This window comes from Clarias gariepinus, chromosome 22 (assembly GCF_024256425.1).
Source record: "Clarias gariepinus isolate MV-2021 ecotype Netherlands chromosome 22, CGAR_prim_01v2, whole genome shotgun sequence".
In the NCBI taxonomy this organism is placed as follows: Eukaryota; Metazoa; Chordata; class Actinopteri; order Siluriformes; family Clariidae; genus Clarias; species Clarias gariepinus.
The window spans coordinates 4,045,404-4,066,038 of NC_071121.1; the positions used below are offsets into that span (position 1 = coordinate 4,045,404).

At 40.1% G+C, this 20,635-nt stretch overlaps 1 protein-coding gene across 1 annotated transcript; it reads right to left on the bottom strand.

The window, feature by feature from the left end:
- Window positions 1–11,538: 11,538 nt before the first annotated feature.
- On the bottom strand, window positions 11,539–13,691 carry LOC128510828 (potassium voltage-gated channel subfamily A member 3). Its single transcript, XM_053483352.1, has one exon. It carries the CDS (start codon window positions 13,689–13,691, stop codon window positions 12,105–12,107), a length of 1,587 nt encoding a protein of 528 aa, XP_053339327.1. The 3' UTR covers window positions 11,539–12,104.
- Between the last annotated feature and the right edge of the window lie 6,944 nt (window positions 13,692–20,635).

Sequence of the window (20,635 nt, forward strand, 5' to 3'; positions counted from 1 at the left end):
ACCATAAACACTGCCAACATTGACCAACTGTTCCAACATTTACCAACAACAGTGTCAAGATTTACCAACGACACAACCAACAATGACAACAAATTCACATTACAACAAAACCACCAACATTTAACAATAACACTGCAACTATTTCTCCAACAGCACTGCCACCATTTACAAGAAACGACCAAAACCATTTACTAGCAACGCTGCCAAAATAACCAATAATTGTCAACTTTTACCAACAAGAGTTCCACCATTTTCCAACAAAAGTTCTAACATTTTGTAACAATCAGCTTTGTTATGAAAACTTGATTACACTAAAACAGGGTCTAGAATCTAACTTCCGGTGTGGTGTAGGCCCAGCATAACATGAAAAGACAAACAACAACAATTTATTAAAAACTCACAACGGTGCACCAAAAAAAAACAAAATACATACAAAATCTAACGAAATGGATGTGTGTGTGTGGATGGAAGAAAATGTCCAAAGTTGTTAAAGTTTGTCTTTTCTTGTTATGCCAGGCCTACACCACATCGGAAGTTAGATCCTAGACCCTGTGCATTGGGAACCCTGTTAGAAAGATGTCCTGTAAGTCTTACTGGATTGATCTGGCTGAATAAACAGACCAGAGGTTTTAATGTATTAGTGTAGGATCAGTGGATCAAATAGTGAGTAACTGACGCAGCACAGTGTAAGGGTTAACCCCTAGAGGGCGCCAAAGCGCCCAAAGACTCTGTTTGTTTGTTGTGTTTTGTAGTTTGTGTGAAAAGGACTTCATTTCCCATAGGGCACCTGGGTCAGGTGATGGAAGCATGCACCTGATCCAGGTCAGTCATTAGTTAAGTTATAAATAGCCTGACTAAAGCTTAGTCAGGCGTGTAACATTTGTTATGGTTGTTTTGTGTTGGTTGTTTGTCCGTAAGACGTTCTATTAAAGATTTCTAAGTGCTCTTGGAGAAGAGCTTTTGTTTTGTTTGAATATATAAATAAAAGAGTTTATCTGGAAGGTCTCGTCTCAGCCTCTGCAACTATGCCTCAACACCGACACAGACACCCCAATCATGACAGAATGTTACACCCTAAAAGTGGCATAGCAGAGGTGTCTCCCCTAAATGTTTTTTGGGGGGGAGCAATAACGATGGAGCCGGAGCGAGCGGACTGGCTGGGCGATATCGTGGAGCACAGAAAGGGCCGAGAGCAAAGTGAGCAAAGGGCGCTGCAGAGCTGGGAAGGCTGCAGGCTTGCCATCCGGCGAACACCGTTTAACAGCGACGCAGCTCGAGGTGACAGACTTCCCCGCACCGACCAGGAGGTACGAACCAAGAAGGTCAGGTACGGCGGTGGCGAGAGGGAAGAAGAACCTCAAACGGTGCGGCAATGGAGAGAGAGAGGAACAAGAAATCTCTGCATGTTTTGGGCGGAGCAGAATCAGGAGCGGATACAGAACCTGCGGGAGCAGGTAGTACAGCTCCAAAACCTGCTCGTCCAGATTCACGAGAGCCGCGGAACGGGCTCTGATTTTTACGGGAGCCACGCAGAGGGCTCCGATCTTCTTCCTCCTCCTTCGTCCGACAGTGAGGACGTCGCGCAGCCTCTGCTGGACAGCGAGGACTTCGCGCTTCTTCCTCCTCCGCCGCCGCTCCTCGACAGTGAGGACGTCGCGCAGCCTCCGCTGGACAGCGAGGACTTCGCGCTTCTTCCTCCTCCGCCGCCGCTCCTCGACAGTGAGGACGTCGCACAGCCTCCGCTGGACAGCGAGGACTTCGCGCTTCTTCCTCCTCCGCCGCCGCTCCTCGACAGTGAGGACGTCGCACAGCCTCCGCTGGACAGCGAGGACTTCGCGCTTCTTCCTCCTCCGCCGCCGCTCCTCGACAGTGAGGACGTCGCGCAGCCTCCGCTGGACAGCGAGGACTTCGCGCTTCTTCCTCCTCCGCCGCCGCTCCTCGACAGTGAGGACGTCGCGCATCCTCTGCTGGACAGCGAGGACTTCACACTTCTTCTTCCTCCGCCGCCAGGCTTTGAGGACGTCATGCCCAAGCCTCAGTCCAGCGCAGTGGACGTCGCTCCAGCTCCTCAGCCGGCGAGTGCACCAAGCGTCGCTCCAGCTCCTCAGCCGCCGGACGCAGCAAGCGTCGCTCCAGCTTCTCAGCCGCCGGACGCAGCGAGCGTCGCTCCAGCTCCTCAGCCGCCGGACGCAGCGAGCGTCGCTCCAGCTCCTCAGCCGCCGGACGCAGCGAGCGTCGCTCCAGCTCCTCAGCCGCCGGACGCAGCGAGCGTCGCTCCAGCTCCTCAGCCGCCGGACGCAGCGAGCGTCGCTCCAGCTCCTCAGCCGCCGGACGCAGCGAGCGTCGCTTCAGCTCTGGAGCCGCCGAGTCTCACGTACGTCGCTTCAGCTCCGGAGCCACCAAGCTCCAAGAACATCGTGCCCGAGCCTCAGTCCAGTATCGCGGATGTCGCTTCAGCTCCACTGCCTCCAAGTGCCTCCAAGATTGGCATGCCCGCTTTGCAGCCCGGCTCTGGGAAACCTGTCCTGCTGGCCATGCAGCCCGGCCCAGGGGACAAGGGCTACAGCCTCCGGGTCGGAAGGTCAGACTTTGAACATTGGGGAGGGAGTCCCGGGCCTCCGTTAGCGCTCCGGAGGAGCGTTTTTGAGGGGGGGGTACTGTAAGGGTTAACCCCTAGAGGGCGCCAAAGCGCCCAAAGACTCTGTTTGTTTGTTGTGTTTTGTAGTTTGTGTGAAAAGGACTTCATTTCCCATAGGGCACCTGGGTCAGGTGATGGAAGCATGCACCTGATCCAGGTCAGTCATTAGTTAAGTTATAAATAGCCTGACTAAAGCTTAGTCAGGCGTGTAACATTTGTTATGGTTGTTTTGTGTTGGTTGTTTGTCCGTAAGACGTTCTATTAAAGATTTCTAAGTGCTCTTGGAGAAGAGCTTTTGTTTTGTTTGAATATATAAATAAAAGAGTTTATCTGGAAGGTCTCGTCTCAGCCTCTGCAACTATGCCACAACACCGACGCAGACAGCCTACTCGTGACACACAGAGAATAACAGACTCCTGAAAGTGTCCCTGTTTGTCCTGTGAGGAGTATTTTAGGGAGTGGATGAGTGTGTATGGTGGGGATATCGGGGAAAGGAATATGAGTATTTTAGCCAACACACCCTTACAGTGAATGCTCAGTACAACAAGGCTTCAGTTTTACAAAAACACGTCAAGGATTTTTCACATGCACAAATGTTTATAACATTGCATTTGTTCTATGAAGGACTTTGGACTGTGGGAAGAAACCAGAGCATATGAAAATTCCTTGCACACAGACCCCAAGAAGGGAATCAAACCCGGACCCTGGAGGTGCCAGGCCACAGTGCTAACCACTACACAACTGTTGAGCCTTGTGCTGTAACATGATTTGTAATTTTAAAATAACAATAAAGGGAACTTGGGAATCTGTTTTGCTCAGGTGCAAAACACACGATGGCGCCAAACATCTAGTTGTGACAATCAGATCAGAGTAAGCAGAGGTTACTGTAGAACTGTCACAGCCAGAAATGTGTCAACCAAAGGTCATTTGGCACGTATTAATGTTTAATAATCACCTGGTAATCATATCACACTTTTATTTTACGTTTCTATTAATAGTTTAGTTAGTAAGATGTTTTAATCAGAAAGATATAAAATGATCTAGGAAATTAAGTTTTTAATTAAAAATTTAATTCGCCCCTGCACCATCTTTTAAAGTAGTCCCAGCTGCAATATGACCTAAAGTATGTGAACACCTTAACCCTATGGAAGCCATAGGTGGCTCATTTACAACCTGTTGTCACAACTACAGACGATGTCTTTGCATGCTGAAGCTTTACAATTTCACTTTACTAAGGGAACAATGTCTCTGTGCACAATATTGTGAGCTCCACAAATATAAAATACAAAATATAGTGTGAAACTTTCACAGAACCCTGACTTTAACACTTTTGGGATGAACTAAAACACTGAATGCACCTCAGACCTTCTCAACATCTCATCATCAGCACCTGATCTTACTAATGCTCTTGCTATAAAAAAAATAAATAAACAAATCACACACATATTACATAGCACATATCATTGGTATGTTAATCATTTGGCCATACAGAATAAATTATTTCTATAGCTTGCTCAGTAAAGACCATTGTTTCCAAAAACATGGGCTGCTGCCCCCTAGTGAGTTCTAAGATTATTGCAGGTGGGTCATGAGATGCCTTTTATCACTCACTCACTCATCGTCTATACCAGTTAATCCTGTATACAGGGCCGCATACACTGTACATACACATTCAAATACCAAGGGCAATTTGGGAAAGCTATAAAGATCAAAGGTGGGAACTGAACCCAGACCCTGAAGGTGCAAAAATGAAAGTGACAACCACTAAGCCACTGTGCTGTCGTCATTTAAAACAAATTACAAAAAGAAATTTTGTAATTAAAAAGAATTTTGTAATTAGGTTTAAAAGTCCCAAAACATTTCTGATTAAGTATTTACATTTCAAATCGAACGCGCCTCATACTAACATTTTACATGTAACTAGAACTACAGTAACAAAACAAATGGGATTTAAACAATGTGCTATTTTTAATATGACCTAGTCATGTGATAGTTGTGATTAAAGGTTTGGGTGGAACTCAGAAGATTTTCACCTTTAAAATTGGGTTCCGCCCTTAAGTTAGGCAGTGGTGGCTCAAATGGTTAGAGCTGTGGGTAACTGATCGGAAGGTCAGGGGTTCAAGCCGTAGCTTCACAAGTTGCCACTGTCAGATGTACTGTATCCTGGATCTCACCCTGAGATTTCCAACTAGGATATGTGGAACTGTGGAAAAATATTTTCACTGTGCTGTAAGGTACATGTAACAAATAATTGAATCTAAAGTTTAAGAATGGCAGGTATAGAAGAACCAGCAATGTGGTATTCATTCATTGTCTCATTTACAATAAAAAAGTTGACAAAACATCTGGGTAAATGTCATACTTTGAAATGTCTAATTAAATTCATTTTCAAAAAGCAGCTTTACAGGAAATACAAATTTAAAACTATAGATTTATAAATTAATCAGCTCGTCCCATCCTTATTTGGGTGATACTGGATAGATCAATTAATGTTAAGTGTCTATTTATTTCATATTTTACTTAATTTACATGTCTTTTTTAAATGTTTTGATTGTTTTTATATGCACAAATATGATTATAGTGTTGGAAATTGGTCAAATTGGTAAGATTTTCGGGTGTCTGGAACGTATTATTTGCATTTACATTATTTTATATGTGAAAATGCGTTTCACAATACAAAATTTAGACTTAAAAACGTGTTTTCGGAACAAAATTAATTTGTATGCCGCGCTATCGCTCTATACATGATTCATTTCACCTTTTAACCTCCAGTTTGGGTTTAAACAATGTTCAGCTTTTATGATTTTGTTAATTAATAATCAATAAATAAATGTAGCTTAGTTTTTTTTTACCCTGTTTGACGGTCAGACATGTTGCTGTTGGTGGTCAGTTTAACATTTAAACACAGCGGGGGCTAATTTAGCACTTTTAGCACTATGCTAATTAACCTAGCATAACACTTATGCCTGATTTCAAACACACCTCAACACATGACAATGTAAATGATACAGACAATCAGATCTCACATTAAGCACATTAAAACACAAGCACAAATACACACTAACACATCTGCCTTAATTTACCAATTAACAAACCTACACTTGCACTAACGCCCAATAACATGCATTAAAAGAGTGCCATTAACACACTCACACAAGAACACTCTAATAATCCTGCACTTATACACACTAACATAAACACACACTAATGTACCTGCACTAACACACACTACCACGTCTGCACTAACACACACTACCACGCCTACACTAACACACACTACAAAGTCTACACTAACACACACTACCATGTCTGCACTAACACACACTACCACGCCTACACTAACACACACTACCATGTCTGCACTAACACATTATTACACATGTAAAAATAAACACACCTATGGCGGCCGTTAAGTGCAAAACAATATAACAAATTTAAAAATCTGAAACCAAAATAACAAATTCAAACACAAAATAACAAAACAAAAAACAAAATGAAAAATCTGAAAACAAAGTAACAAAACAAAAAACAAAACAACAAAGCCAAAAACAAAATAAAAAATTTATAATCATAATAATGACAAAAAAAATAATAAAACCAAAAACATAATGAAAAATCTGACAAATTAACGAAACTGAAAACAAAATAGCAAATAAAAAAAAAAAATAACAAAACCATCCAGAAACAAAACGCCAAATGAGAAAAAAACAACAACAAATAAGTCAAAAAAGGTAGGTATAGAAAACATATCACCTTCCTAACAGTGTTTGACTGATGGCACTTATTTAGTAACCTGGTAACCCAATGATGGAAACTTCGAAGCACTTTTTGTAAGTCGCTCTGGATAAGAGCGCCTGACAAATGCGGAAATGTAAATGTATATTTTGCAAATGTAATTTTTATCACTTATTTCAAGAGACATCTGTCACTCAAGATATAAATGACGTACTGCAGTTCTGCATAAGCAAACTATACCCACCTTTTTCAGTTTGACTGAATTGTCATTGTGTTTTCTCATTTGGTATTTTGTTTCTGATATTTTGTATTTGGTTGTTTGTTACAACACATGCACTAACCCACACTACCAAGTCTGCACTAACACATTAATACACCCGCAAGCTGCACACAAAAATCATATGCATTTACATTTAAACACACAATAACATGCAGTCCACTCTAATGATCATGCACTTATACACACTAACACCACTACACCAATACACAGTAAGAGAATGGCACAAACTCACTACCACACCTGACCTATCCCAGTTGCTCCTGCACTACACACACTAACACAATTCACTAACACACACCAACATGCACTAACCTAGTGGTGCTGAAACACTTGTACGAATACACACTAACAATCCTACATGAATGCACACTAGGACTGCCTTTACATCCACTAACGTACCTGCACTGACACACAGTAACAGAAGGGCACTTACCGTACTTTCCGGACTATAAGCCGCGACTTTTGTTACATAATTTCAACCCTGCGGCTTATGCAGAGATGCGGCTAATGTATGCATTTTTTCTAACGGCCGCCAGGGGCGCTCGAGCAGAAAAGGTAAGAGTGAGACATGTGTTGTCGAGGAAGACGCAAGTCACAACCGCTAATAAACACCATAGAAGAAGAAATTTAACGTACGGTAACTTCGCGCGCTTTGTACATGAATAAAATTAGCATAAGCCTACCCTCATCATGGAAAATGCAAAAAGAAAAGCATATGACGCAGCTTTCAAGTTAAAAGTAATCGATCTGGCCGATAAAGAAGGAAACAGAGCTGCAGCACGTAAATTTCGCATAGATGAGTCGATGGTGAGACGCTGGAAACGGCAGCGGGAAGAACTGGAGCAATGTAAAAAGTCGAAAAAAGACTGGTTAAGTTAAGTTATAAGTTATGTTATTAAAACATTGAAAACTCTTTTTGTGTACCGTCTTTCTTTGTAAATATCTCATGTTTCAATGTGGGCACATGCGGCTTATAGTCAGGTGCGGTTTATGTATGTACAAAATGGTTTTTCCTTTAAAATATGTACTAGGTGCGGCTTATAGCCAGGTGCGGGTTATAGTCCGGAAATTACGGTACACATTTGTACAAATATACACCAATGATCTTAAGTTAATATACACTAACAGACCTGCAGTAATAAACTAACACTGAGTCAACAAATTCAAAAATAAAACTTATGAAAGTTTTTAAATAATCAACACTTTTACCCATAAGTGCACACTTTACACACTTAAACTTAACACACACTTCTGTGCTCACAGACACTAATGCAGGGCTTGTCAATCTTTTCAGCCCAAAGTTGACTGGACTGACAGTCTGGGAACACGATGATAGAAAATGTCTGTTTTGTAAAACTGTCCTGATGGTGAATAATCCTAATTTTGGAAAATCCTCAACAAAACAGAGGAAAGGTCCAAAACAGCTGTGGAAAACAGCTCTGAGACAAAATGGCGTAGAGAGAATACTGTTAAATTTCACATAGGAGATTAATTTTCTTAGGTGCTGTTATGGTTTTTGGCCAACAGAGATTTACTCAAGCAGATTGGTATGCTTTACATTGTATATTCATGTCAAAGGTGTATAAAACTCACTTTGTCGGACTAAAGAACAAATCTGACGTACAAACATGCTCCCGGAATGGAACTCGTTCGTAAGTCGGGGACTACCTGTATTTATAAGCTGGCTTAGTTTTCTTAGTTATTTATATTAAACACGTTCCTTTAAAATATACCAAATTTAAAAATGACCAACATATACGATATTACGATACCTAGATAACGATTATACACACACACACACACACACTACCGTTCAAAAGTTTGGGGTCACTGTTGGGGTGTTATTCTTTTGTAACAATACTGGGGATTTCAAAAGCAATATGTGTAAAATAACACATGGAATTCGGTAATTAAGTAACAACAACAAAAACAACAATTAGTTGTTATTTTAAGACACAGAGGTCAGCCTCTTTGTAATAGGTTTTGCAAGAACAGTATTGTCAAGTCTATTTGCAAAATTCGTCAAGCACCATAATAAAACTGGCTCTCATGAAGGCCGTCCCAGGAGGGCGAGACCAAAACCTACCTCTGCCGCAGACGAGAAGTTCATTTAGAGTTATCAGCCTGAAAAATGACCAATTAACAGCATCTCAGTTTAGAGGCGTTATGAAGTCTTAACAGAGCAGAAGTAGCAGAAACATCTCACCATTAACTGTTCAAAGGAAATTAATGCATTTTTTGGACGCCTTCAGCATTCCTTTACAATGTAGAAAGAAATAAAAATCTATATAGATAGATAGATAGATAGATCTTGGTTTAGTATTACATTTTTCAGATTTTGTTACAATCTTAAACTTTAAGTGTGCCAATACATGAAATGATCCACAACGGAATCATGATCATCTCTGATCATCTACTCCCCTGGCTATGCATCACAGATGCCACTTTGAGAACGACTGAAGTGCCACTGCAATAACACACAATATGAACCACAGGTTAAATAAAAGCTTTAAAACAACACAGGACCTGTGAGTCATATAATATGTATAAAACATATAATGCATTATTTATAATAATTTATAATTAATAATTTTTGATTGCAATAGTGGGATGTATCTATCTTCTCTCGCCATCTAAGAAAACCGAACTTCGGATAAACACACCTTGAGTACATATATTCCATATATGTACATATTGGTTACATATATGGTCAAAAGGTCACCTGACCATCAAGCTCATATACCTTTTGTACATTTTATTCCGGATTTATTTCTGCTTTGCCCCTTTAATAATCTCCATTCTTCTAAAAAGCCTTTCCACAAAATTTGGCCGCATGTATGTGGGGAATTGTGCTGGAACAGATTTGCGACTCTTTTTTTTTTTTAATAAAGGAAAATAGCAACACAACAGCAATTAACGACATTCTGCTTATCTGTGTGCTCCTAACTTTGTTTGAAGAAAAACAGTTTGAATATGACCAAACGATCACGACACGATCAGGTGTCCACATCATTTGGGCTATAAATGTTATTGGCCTTAGATTGCAGCTTCAGTGCAAAATCAAATTTTTTGACAGCAGAAAGAAAAGCATTCCTGTCTCGAAAAAGGCAGAGCTTTAAGTAAAATTCAATCAGCCAACCACAAGCTTGAGGAGACATTGTCATAATTTTCAATTCAATTAAAACTTATTTATACAGCTCTTTTAACAACGGTCTCAAAAGCAGCTTCACAAAATTGTAATTATTACTGTATTTGTGTTTGTATTATTTTTAATTATTTGTATTTATTATCCGTAGCAGATGTTAGACTGTTAAAGTTTGCTTGAGGCCCAAATATACTTTAACATTCCACCATGGCAGGTAAATTCTGGCTTATTTTTCACTAACACTCTAACTCTTTTGTGAGACTGCATTGTGTTTACCAGGGTTGCCAGATAACATGTACCGCTGAAACCCAACTCACTTGCAAGGAAATACTGTACAAGCCAGGAAATTTAATAACTGTCCTAGAACTCGAACTGTAACCCAGTTATACACGAAAATCTTTAAAATTATCCCAATTAACCAAGATGATGAATATATGGCACTTTTTTTTAGGCAAGTACTTTCATCCTTTGAATAATAATGAATAAAAATATGATGATGTCCACATAATTAAAAACAACAACATATTTTTAAAATACCTTATATTGCAGTTTAACCAAAGTAAGTAGTGAATATTTAAATTTTAGAGATTGTGTAAACATTTTATATCTTGAATATCGTTTTTATTTACGACCATGAGAAAGAGTTCATCGCTTTAATAATTAAAAGAAAGTTAATTTATTGTTGGTCGCTTTTTTTTTGCAAACCAGAAAACAAGCTGATTTATGTCCAAAAAAACATGAAACTATCCGAATCGAACGTTTTTTTGTGATCCATCCCATTATAATTTTTTTTTTTTTTTTCATTTAAAAGATTTTTTTTTTTTCTTAATATTCTTTACTGTTGTTGTTGGAACTTTATGGAGCATCTAATTACGCTAGTGTTTATAATAAAATTAATAAAATTAATATGAATGTAATCAAAATTAAAATACGTAATACACTTAAGCAACCATTGCACTAAGACACTTTTTTTCTATGCATATTTGCACACCATTATATTTCTATTTGTACATTATATTTCTACATTCGTACAGCATATTTCTATTTTTAGTTTCTATTTTTCCTAGTTAAATTTTATTTTTATTTTTTATTAAAAAATTTTTTATCATATTTCTTTATTTCATATTTATTACTTATTATAAGCTTTAATTCTCTTTTTAAGGTCACTGGCAGTCGTGTAAGCATTTCACTACATTTCGTACTGTGTATGAAAAAAGTTAATAAAGTTCTTACTACTAGGATAGTCACTCTAATAATTACTTATTTCGATAAGACACCACTGTTAGGGAACTGTCCTCTACATCTCCATAAAACCAATATTTTTTATATAAAAAGTGAGTCAAGTCAGTGATTCGATGAAGAAATTCACTAAGAAGCTCTGCCCTCACTACAAAAAATGAGCACGACTTGAGTAACCCTCATCCACCCACCTGTGTGTTCACACTCCATAGGGTGGGAAGAGTGTGTCAGCATTCATTCATATCTCCACTCTGCCTTCACATGATGAAGTGTCTCCTCTTCAGAACACTAGAGCCATTCCTCCTCTGTAAGACCTCCTCGTTTAACGCGCTTCATTCCAGAGTGTGCTTGTGTGTATGGACGCCTGTTGCATGTTTGTTTACTCCATTGTGCGCCCTGGCTCGTTTATTCATTCATGACAGCCATCTGGAGTCTCGCCCTTGAAACCGATCGGGATGCCATGGCAACAGCAGCGGGTTACCGGGGAAACCGGCGTCACTATGGAGACCTCATCATTCCAGGAGCGAGCTGGATGTTGTCTCTATCCCTCCCTCTCTATCCTTTATTCCTTTCCCTTGTCCTTCGGCACTCAGAAGGTTTAGGCGCGTGCGTAAGTATGTGTGTGTGGTGCCAATCACGCACACACACATGCATAACAGTGTTCATTATTACACTGATATGAAATACTGATGACACACAAGACGGGAAAATAACCCAAATATTCGAGTCCATTAATATAATGAGACTTTTTTGGATTATGATTATAAAGTCTAGACTGAATTTCTCTCTCTCTCTGTCTCTATCTATGGAGTGTTTACAACTGCAAGTATACTAGCTTATAACTCTTCTGCTTAATACTAATCATTAATTAATCAGGTTATTAGCATTTGTCCTTTAAGCGCCTCCTAACGAGTTAACACTGAGAGCACACAGTAAGATGGATGAGCGGATGGACACATGTGGGGCTCTGATGTCTCTCCTCACCTGTCTAACCTTCCCGTGTGACTCGACGAGGATGATTATTGTTTTTACAGTCTGATACATTGTTATTAAAATCTTCAGTAGTCTTACACGTCTGTAAAGATCTTTTTGATATGGACACAGTTCTGGTTGTTCTGAGTCGAGAAGTTGGGCTGAGTGAAGGCGGCTTCTTCGATCACCATGTACTCGGATCGGCTGAGCGAGGATGAAGACGAGCAACGCGTCTTCTTCAGCTCTTCTGACGAGGATGAGAGCGGTTGGCAGCTCGCGACGTGAAGGTACTGTGCCTGTTCTTCTCCTTCCGTCTCCCGGTGGTAGAAGTAGTTGAAATTCGAGACAATGACCGGGACGGGAAGAGCAATGGTCAAGACGCCTGCGATAGCGCACAACGACCCAACGATTTTGCCTCCGATCGTCACGGGGTGCATGTCTCCGTAACCCACAGTGGTCATGGTCACCACGGCCCACCAGAAGGCATCCGGGATGCTGTTGAAGCCCGACTCTGGGTCGTCCGCTTCGGCGAAATAGACGGCACTGGAGAAAAGGATGACTCCGATGAAGAGGAAGAAAATGAGCAAGCCCAGTTCCCGCATGCTCGCTTTGAGCGTCTGACCCAGAATCTGAAGGCCCTTGGAGTGCCGTGAGAGTTTGAAGATCCTGAAGACGCGCACCAGTCGGATCACGCGGAGAATGGCCAAACTCATGGCTTGCTGACCGTTCCCTTGGCGTTCCGCGAGTTCCGTCCCTAACGTTATGAAGTAGGGTATGATGGCCACGATGTCGATGATGTTCATGATGTTCTTCGAGAACGTCGCCTTACTCGGGCACGCGAAGAACCTCACCAGGAGCTCGAAGGAGAACCAGATGATGCAGAGCGTCTCCACGACGAAGAAAGGGTCCGAGAACGGACTCGGAAGGACGGTCGTGGTGGAGTTCGACATCAAGGTAGCGGAGGTGGCGATGACGGCTGGCTCTCGGTCATCGTCCTCTCTGAACTCCGGGAGCGTCTCCAAGCAGAAGATGACGATGGAGATCAGGATGACGAGCACCGAGACGATGGCGATGCCGCGCGCCGGACCTGAACTTTCAGGGTATTCGAACAGGAGCCACACCTGCCTCTGGAACTCCCGGGTCGGTAACGGGCGCTCTTCCTCTTTGATGAACCCTTCATCCTCTCGGAACTTCTCCATGGCCTCCTCGCCGAGCTCGTAGAACCGGATCTCCTCGGAGAAGATGTCGATGGGGACGTTGACGGGTCTCCGGATGCGCCCGCCGGACTGGTAGTAATACAGGATGGCGTCGAAGCTCGGCCGGTTGCGGTCGAAAAAGTACTCGTTCCGGAGCGGGTCGAAGTAGCGCATGCGCTTCTTCGGGTCGCCGAGCAAAGTTTGCGGGAACTGCGCGAGCGTCTTGAGCTGCGTCTCGAAGCGCAGCCCGGAGATGTTGATCACCACGCGCTCGCGGCACTCGTGCGGCGCGTCGTAGCGCTCGAGCGCGGGCGGCTCCTCGGCGCCGCTCTCGCCGCACGCTCCCGCCGCCGCCGCCGCCGCCACCGTCATGGCGTCGTCCTCGCGCTCCGCGTCGGCGTAGCCTCGGTTCACGCGCGTGCCGTCGCCCCGGTGTCTGCACCAGGAAGGCGGAGGAGAGCGCAGCAGACTCAGGTGGTCATCCATACACACGCATGAGGAGAGGAGAGGAGGCGAGACTCCCTTTCTCTCTCGCTCTCTCTCTCTCCCTCCCTCCTTCTCTCCCTCTCCCTCTCTCTCTCTATCTGTTTTTTTTTCCTCTCCGTGCCCCTTATATCCCCTCCATCCGCCCTTTCTCTCCAGGTTCCGTCCAATCAGAAAGCAGACGCGCGTCAAAAGCCTGATTTGACTCACTCCACGGATTCGGTTCTGTCCGACAAAAACCTGTTGAGTCGAACCGAGGTTTCACTGATTTGACTCCCCGTGTTGCCTCTGATTCAGACAGAAATGTTGCGCACGAGGGACGATCCACATAAATGGTGTCACTTAGTTTTACTGATGCCGAAATCATGTAAATCAACATAACAGACATGTTACATTGTACAGTATGTGTGCAGAACATCAAGTGTGTACTTTTATTTACATTGACATTCATGTATTTGGGAGACGCTCTTATCCAGAGTGACTTTCGAAAGTGCTTTGAAAAGTGTTTCCTTCATTGGATAGATTCTGACACTCAATTCAATTGAACTTTATGAGTATGTAAACAGTAGTGGTTAGCGCTGTCGCCTTGCACCTCCAGGGTCCGGGTTCGATTCCCGTCTCTGTGTGCGTGGAGTTTGCATGTTCTCCCCGTGCATGGTGGGTTTCCTCCGGGTACTCCGGTTTCCTCCCACATTCCAAAGACATGTAGGGAAGGTTAATTGACGTTCCCAAATTGCCCGTAGTGTGTGAATGGGTGTGTGAGTGTGTGTATGTGTGTGTGCCCTGCGATGAATTGGCACCCTGTCCAGGGTGTACCCCGACTCGTGCCCTAAGCCTCCTGGGATAGGCTCCAGGTCCACGCGACCCTAAATACAGAATAAAGCGGTATAGAAGATGAGTGAGTGAGTATGTAAACAGTTGTCATTGTTGCAAAACTGCTTTACACAATCAGAAGTTTGTATAAAATGTGAATAAATCAAAATGATCAGATTGTCCCTGATGAGCAAGCAGAAGGTGATGGTGGCAAGGAAAAACTCCCTGAGATGTTACTTGTATGTGTTCAGAAAATATACTATGTACTGTCATTTACATTTACATTCATGCAGATGCTTAATTATCCATGCTTATGTCTTTCAAACATGCTTTGAAGTTTCCATCATTGGGTAGATCCTTACACTCAATTCAATTCAATTCAATTTTATATGTATAGCGCTTTTTACAATTGTTATTTTCGCAAACCTGCTTTACACAATCAAATGAAATTATGGAAGTTTGTATGAGATGGGAATGTGTATGAATCAAAATGATTAAATTGTCCCTGGTGAGCAAGCCGATTTCTGAGATGGCACTAGGAAGACACCTTGAGAGGAACCAGACTCAACAGGGAACCCATACTTAATGGGGTGATAACGGATAGCAGGGATTGATCTGCAGTCATACTGTGTGATAGGCAGCTGGCACACTGGGCTACTAGGTTGCTAACTAAGTACCATCAGTCTTACACTGTTAGGAAGGGTTATTTTTTTATTTAACCAAAATATCTAAGACAGCAATGATAAATTATAAATCCTGAAATACACAATTGAGAGAAATTGACAATTTATTTGCACTACCTTAGCTCTTATCACAAAGTATTGCATTGTGTCCTGTTGTTGCTCTTGTTTACACATTTAAGAGCAGCGGTGGCTCAATCAGTTAAGGCTGTGGGTCACTGATTTACTGATTGAAAAGTTGGGGGATTAAGCCCCAGCACTGCCAAGTTGCCACTGTTAAGCTCTTGAGCAAGGCCCTTAACCCTATCTGCTCTACCAGCACTATATTGTAAAGTTCCTAGATGACATTATGGCATCCGAGTCTGTTTGATGATCGGAACGTACCAATTTTGATTTCTCTATATAAAACCATAATAATAATAATAATAATAATAATAATGCACTAATACCAATGTCTTTCTAGTAACCAACCTGACACTGGCAAGCCTGTGGTACCAAGTTATGCATAACATTTGCATCCTGCATTTTATGCTCAAGCTCTGTCATGCCACATTAATAAAGTGAGTAAATGAAATTTGTTTTATCAGTATCTATACAGTATATCTATCAGATCAGAAAATTTATTTTAGATCTAGATAGTAATTTTAAATATGATCAAGTTGCCTTCCAGAGCCAAAGGATTAAAATGTCCTATATGTTTCCTCTCTAAAAGACAGGTAGTTTATCATGTCTCTATCTTGTTTATCTCATTTATGCGTTTATGGATGATTATTGGATCCATAATGATAAAGCGTATCACTTGTGAAAGTAATCAATTAACATCATAATAGTATTCTGATGCAGCTACATATGCTTTCCAAGATCTATACAAAGGCCTTAAGGGAATTATTTATTTCTTTTGAATGTTAATGAATACATGTGAGTGTGGTACTCTGGGTGTGTGTGCATGGGCGGGGACGGAGGGACGGCGTTTAATGGCATATTGAACTAAGAATGAGAGTGTCTTAATTAATGTGTTGGATTATTATTATTATTATTATTATTATTATTATTGTTGTTGTTGTTATTGTTTTTTGTTGTTATGATGATGATGATGATGATGATGATTACTTAATTACATAATTAATAATAATACATAATAATAATACATCATTATACACTTTAAATACTTATTATTATTATTATTATTATTATTATTATTATGATTATTATTATTATTATTATTGTTGTTGTTGTTGTTGTTGCTTGTTTTAATTACTGTAGCTGAAGCTCCTAATGAGGAGGATGCACAGGACTCAGATATAGAAGTGAAAGAGATGGTCAGTCAGCTGCCATAGACACACACACACACACACACACACTCACTTAGTACACACACTCAGTCTAAACAGCAGCAGCAGCAGACACCAGCTCATTTACATAACCAAACAAGTGGGATAATCTTTCACTAATGTTCTATGAAGGCTGGATACAGATTATGCCACGAAGCTTCATAACCAATTTGAAGCAACAGTGACCAGTGTGATTGATGAGAATCATTTATGTTTTATGGACAATCCTTTAAAACACAAAAACAAATGCAAACATTCTAAAGAAATTATTCATTAAAAAATAACAAGTAGGGCTTTTACCCGAAACTCTTGTTCTAACCCGACATAAAATTTCCATTGAGATGCATAAGAGCCATGCCTTTTCCACTGGGACTAACACATATAGAGGACCTGCTTCCCTAACATTACTGATGGACAAAGAGGCCACACCTTCTTTAATATGACTGGCACAGAGAACATAAACATAAACATAAAGCCCATGTCTGCTTCATTGTAACTAACACATAATATACATAATATCCATAATATATATAATATACAGACAGTTACAAAGGACACACCTCCTTCACTGGGAAGTAACAGACAAAGAGACCACACCTCCTTTACTCTGAATGACAAACGCATAAGCCACACCTTTAACACACAGGGGCCACACCATTATTTTCTGACCCCTCTGCTACAAGGGCAGTTTACCCAGAATGCAAAGTACAACATGCGTCGTAACTTTTAATTTTAGTTGCTTTTGTTACATGATAGAAAGTTGACCTTACTATTTCTCTGAAAAAGAGTGAAGCGTTTATCAGCCGCTCGAGACGTGTCGTTCCTGTAAAAACTCCTTTCATCTGCTGTTCATTACTCGTGTAAAAGCCTGCTTTGACTTTGACCATGAAATAAAACTGAAAAACAGGTGTGAAGGGTATGAAATGTTCAGGGTTTCATAATCATTCAGGCCCTGAAGTATAAAATTAACTTTTGAATCACTTTATATTTTTTATTTCACAATATGCATCTCTATTAGCAAGCTTTAATAAACACACTGCGCTGCATATTCTGTGTTATTATTATTTAATCTTTTAAGGCGAGATCATCTGTCAACCAAACTAGTTATTAATTACTTTTATAAAATTTCAGGTGAAAATACTTTAAATAAAAAGGGACATGTGAGAAGAAAAAAAGTACATTGCGGTCTAAAAGTCTTGAATTTCTTAAGATTATACTTCCAAGGAGGCTTATTTTTTTGCAGCTTGTTGAAGGACTTTTTTTATTCTTGGCACGATTTTGGCTCTAATTTTACCTGAGCAGGAATAGAGGAGTGTTTTTTTCGTGACCGATGAATCATTCCAGCTTAAAAAAGATCTAATTTAAGGCATGAACCAGTGAGAAACAGGTGCAGATGATCAGGCCGGTGATCAGTATACTGCTGATGCTGAATGCTGCATAGTTGGAACAGACGAGAGGGGAAATGAGGTTGCTGCTGAGGTTGTTAGATCAACCACTGGTTTTTAATCTGTCTCTTTAGGCACTTTGCAGCCAGTCACAGGGAAACAGACGTTCCCATGTCCTAAATTTACGCTGCAGGGCCAGTCATAAGTTTGGACACACTTTCTAATACAATGTTTTTTGGTTTGTGGTTTATTTTCTGCATTCTAGAACAATACTGGAGATTTAAAAACTATGAAATAACAAATATCACCTGTGAGTTGTTATTGAAGGTCAGTACGATATCGTCACGTGCATTTGTAAAACCAATCAAGCATCATGACTGTGAAAATGGGCTTATTTCACTTTTAGACGAGCGGTTACAAATTATTCTCATCTTAATCCTTATTTTATTTAAATATAATTTAAAAGAGTTGTAAACATGTTTTAGACTGAAACTCTGAGAAACTGAAATTTACAAATGAATACATATTCATGATACAGCATTAGCTAAACTGTGCTAATAATGCTACATTTAAGTCCCATCTTATTGCTCTATTTCATGCTCAATGAAGATCCACCCCATCATAGAAGGGATTGAATTCTTGTAACCAATTATAAAACAAAAGGGACAATTTGTCAGAAAAATAAATAAACACATCATATTTAACATAAGCTATCTTTTTTTATATGATTGTTTATATGATTTCTTATATATATATATATATATATATATTTGTTCACCCATAATGCTTTTGTATTTTGTTTCCTGCCCTTGTGTCCCTTTAAGGGCTCAGTAGATCTGGCAAGGTTTCTCTTTTTTTATAAAATTTTCTTTATAAGAGTTTTTATATCCACTACAGAACCATCAAGTAAGGGAAATAAAAAAACACTTGAAATATTTTAAACCCTTGATACTCACAAGGTACTCACAGACTCTAATGATTAATATAATGTTTACACATGGGTTGGGTTTGATGATATGTTAATGGTATGGGTTTAGTGTTAGGGTTATAGTGTGGGGTTACTCAGGTTACTGTATCTATCTATCTATCTATCTATCTATCTATCTATCTATCTCTCTCTCTCTCTCTCTATATATATATATATATATATATATATATATATATATATATATATACATATGTCTGTCTGCATATCTGTTTAATAATAAAGAATTTAAATAAACTTTGCCAGTTTTTTTTTTTATTCGTCTGAAGTTAAATCTGCACCATAAATGAAATCATAATGTTGAGTAGAGGGGAAGTTATAAGCAGTTACGTGCCAGATTAGAAACCGCAAATTTTGACATCATACTGTGTAAAAGTAAGTAAAAGCAATGTTATGGACAGAGTGTAGTATTAAATAATCGACTTTAAAACACGATGCTGATAAGCTACTTTCTCAAGTAAACAAACACCGGCACCAATATATATTAATTAGTAAAGCTAAACTGATTATTTTTACCTGGATTGGTTCATATTTTCACTTTCGCTGAAATAACAGCGCTAAAGTGGTGTAAGTGAATTTTAATGAACTGGAATCGTTTTAAAGACAAAACTTCGTTTTTATCCGATCTATTTTGTCCATTACCGAACAGGGAGTGTATTTGGCTGACAGCAAAAAAAGTACAACTTAGTGTAAACAAGGCATAAGATACTCAATCTTACAGAATGTGATTTCTTTGTATTAACAAGTTAGACATAGAGTTCTGCTGTACAGAAAGACAGACAGACATATACAGTACGTGGACTTAAATAATAATAATAATAATAATAATAATAATATCACTGATTACATTAAAGTGATAAATATAGGTTATTTAAGAAATCTAAAGGTTTTTTTTTCTGTATTTCCATTTGTTTGTTTAATTCCTATTCTGTTATTTTGTAAAGCTCCTTCTTGTGCACTGCCTGCTACAGAGGACAATAACCCTGTTGATGGTAATCAGATCAATAGAGGAAACAGCTGCTCATGAAAAGCATCAGGGTCTTTCCTGCACAATTACACACACAAATCCAATCATCATCATCATTACGGCTCTCAGTCGATTTTTCCATCTTTTCTCAGTTCAATTAAATTCCGAGGTTGCCTACTGATTACGAGTATGATTATGATCGATTGTATTTCACTAATATGATTATTATACTAAAAGTGAAGCATAACACGCACAATACAGTATATATTTTTGCTATCGTTGTCACTTCAAACACTCGTAAGAGGTCCTAAACTGATAGGTTCATCAAAGGTTGTTATAGTTCCTTCAGCTGCTTCTTTTAGAGACAACCACAGCACATTACCCGTTCCTACCATGCATAGGTATTATATCGAATTCCCTTCCTGACACAATCCTCAGCCAGCAGTTCCCCGCATGGGGTCATCAAAGGTCATGTTTCAAAAAACGTATGTGTATTGAGTGCGTATTGACTTAACCCAGCAAAAAAAAAGTTAAAGGAGCAGGTGGTTTTTACATGTGGGCGTGTACTAGTGGTTAGATATGAAAAAGGTCAGGTTCATTTATGTGGGAGTGTACCGGGTCTCAGCAAAGTGTTGCATAACTCGTTTACTTCAATCCTTTATTCGTTCATCTTTGAGAGTCCTTGTACCCTCGTCCTTGTCATTGACGCTGTTGTTTTAATTACTAATTGGCTGCTACAATAACATTAGAAAATATCTTAAGCAGGTCCAAACAAAAAAGATAACT